General features: G+C 41.9%; 1 protein-coding gene across 1 annotated transcript; it reads left to right on the top strand.

Annotated features, from left to right (window-relative positions):
* Nucleotides 1-701: 701 nt before the first annotated feature.
* On the top strand, nucleotides 702-2,114 carry C922_01904 (hypothetical protein; the record flags this gene model as incomplete). Its single annotated transcript, XM_008817503.1, has 1 exon — nucleotides 702-2,114. One exon carries the CDS (start codon nucleotides 702-704, stop codon nucleotides 2,112-2,114), a length of 1,413 nt encoding a protein of 470 aa, XP_008815725.1.
* Between the last annotated feature and the right edge of the window lie 53 nt (nucleotides 2,115-2,167).

Raw genomic sequence — 2,167 nt, 5'->3', positions numbered from 1 at the left:
TTTTTTTTTTTTTTTTTGTTCCACTTTCGGCTTGCACCTTTTTATTCTACACCAATTTGAAGCAGACCTTGCACACGTGTACATAAAGCGCAATTCCCAACGTGTCGAAAAAAAGTGAACCAGACGAAATTAAACGCGTAGAAGGAATAACGTATATATATGTAACACGCGATATTTAAGTTAAGCGTCTTTTTCTTTTCCTTTTTTTTTTTTGTGACAAAATGGGTGTCTTGCTGTTCCGTTGCATGGCACAAAATTGTAAAACTGGTGAAGAAGTAACGAAAGAACCGAAAGGGCATTTGTGTGATTTTCCTTTCTAGATAAGTCCTACGATGTATATATATAATATTGATATTTTTCTTTTTTTCCCCTTGTAAGAATTTTAAAGAATAAAATCACGCACATTCGCATGTAAACCACCTGTCTGCTGCCTTTTCCAAGCAGAAATAAGCCCTATATTTCCGCTTCTACATTTTTCAGTCCTCCTTTTTGCACACACAGCACGGTGCGAATCGAAACCCCCTGCGGTCACCACGATAACTGGACCGAGTAGTATTTCTGCAAAAAGTACCAATTTTGCGCCTTCCTATTTGTGGTTCCAGCTGCGCACAGACAAACGGGTACACACAGGCGTATACCGACACGCGGACACTCAACGCGGACACACAACGCGCATGTAATACAAAGGAATTCCCTCCCAAATGAATCACAATTCGGGGGAGAACACCGATCCGAGCACGGGGCGAAGTGACAACTCGATGGGGGACTACATCGATGAGGGACAAGACAAAAGGGATGACCAAAATGGGGAGGAAATGGGCATTCAAGAAGAAGTGACCATTCAAGATGCAATGAGCATCGCAGAACTCCCTGACAACCAATTCACCAGCGCGCAGTACATCCCAGATTTGCACGGGCTGGGTAGAGAGAGACAAGCGCTGTCCTGCAAGGTGAACAAAATGATAATTCCAGGACAAGTATCCCCTTACCACGTACCCCAAGATGAATCTTCCTCAGAGAGAGAAACTTTATATGACGAAAATGGATTTCCAATAAGGACAAATTCGAATGACCAAGAAGGGGAAAAAAAATTGTGGTCATGGACCAACGAAGGAAAATTAAAACTTTTATGTTCTCAGCCAATAATCCCAGTGTCTGTTGTGCAGGGGATACTAAGGAGGGACAAAATTATTTTAATACCACAAGTGGAGGTAACCGATTTTGTTGTCCCAAAAATTTATAATCAAAATATAAAGCATGATGTGCCTAAGCTGGACATAAAAGTGGAATGCTCCAAGGTAGAAATACCAAATGTCAAATATGTGGAGAAGGAAATAATCATTCCAATCATCACAGGGTACACACATAAGTTCATCCCTAAATGGGACGTCCACGAGGTTCCTAGGCCAGTTGTTAAATACATAGGGGAGCAAAAAATAGTAGAGGTACAAGTACCCGAAATTAAGTATATTGACAAAATTGTCGAAAGAGAAGTAATCGTAGATACCGTGGAAAAAAGGGTCCCGAAAATAATCGAGATTCCAAAATACGTGGATGAAGTTAAGTATGTGTGGAAGCCTATTGAGAAAATTGTATACATACAAAAGTTGGTCCCCAAATTTGACGTCAATTTGGAATGTCCTCCACCTTTAATCGTCCCATACCCGGTACAGACGGTCAAGCAGATGCCACCTGTGATGGTCAGAAAGGATGTGAAATTTCCAGACTGTGATTACACTGATTTCAATTCGCCTTCCGGGTCCTTGCCAGTCCCTAGAGAGTACGTCGATTACTATACTCCTAGGAAGGAAGCCAAGAAGGGTATTTTTTTCTCGAACTGCTGTGAACCGAATAGTAAGAGTAGGGAAAATCATGATGAGACCTATTACGAGGTGTCCCCCAATTCGGCCATGAGGGCCTCCGAAGAATCACTCCAGAATGAACTAAATATTTGTAATTCCTCCAACCCGTTTGTCAATATCAGCGCCGATTCGATGTTAAACAAGGGGGGCCCAAAGGTCGCCCCTGGCGCCGACGTGATTGCCAACATGAATGAGGACATTAATGCTAACATGAATGGGAACATAAACGTGATTGCGAACGTGAATGCATGAGGGGGAAACATTTTTTAACCCATAAAATAGCAATGTTTACCTTTTGATTTTAC

Source organism: Plasmodium inui (genome assembly GCF_000524495.1).
Source record: "Plasmodium inui San Antonio 1 unplaced genomic scaffold supercont1.6, whole genome shotgun sequence".
In the NCBI taxonomy this organism is placed as follows: Eukaryota; Apicomplexa; class Aconoidasida; order Haemosporida; family Plasmodiidae; genus Plasmodium; species Plasmodium inui.
The sequence above is the reverse complement of the archived record's forward strand: the minus strand, read 5'-3'. Positions and strand labels throughout refer to the sequence as shown.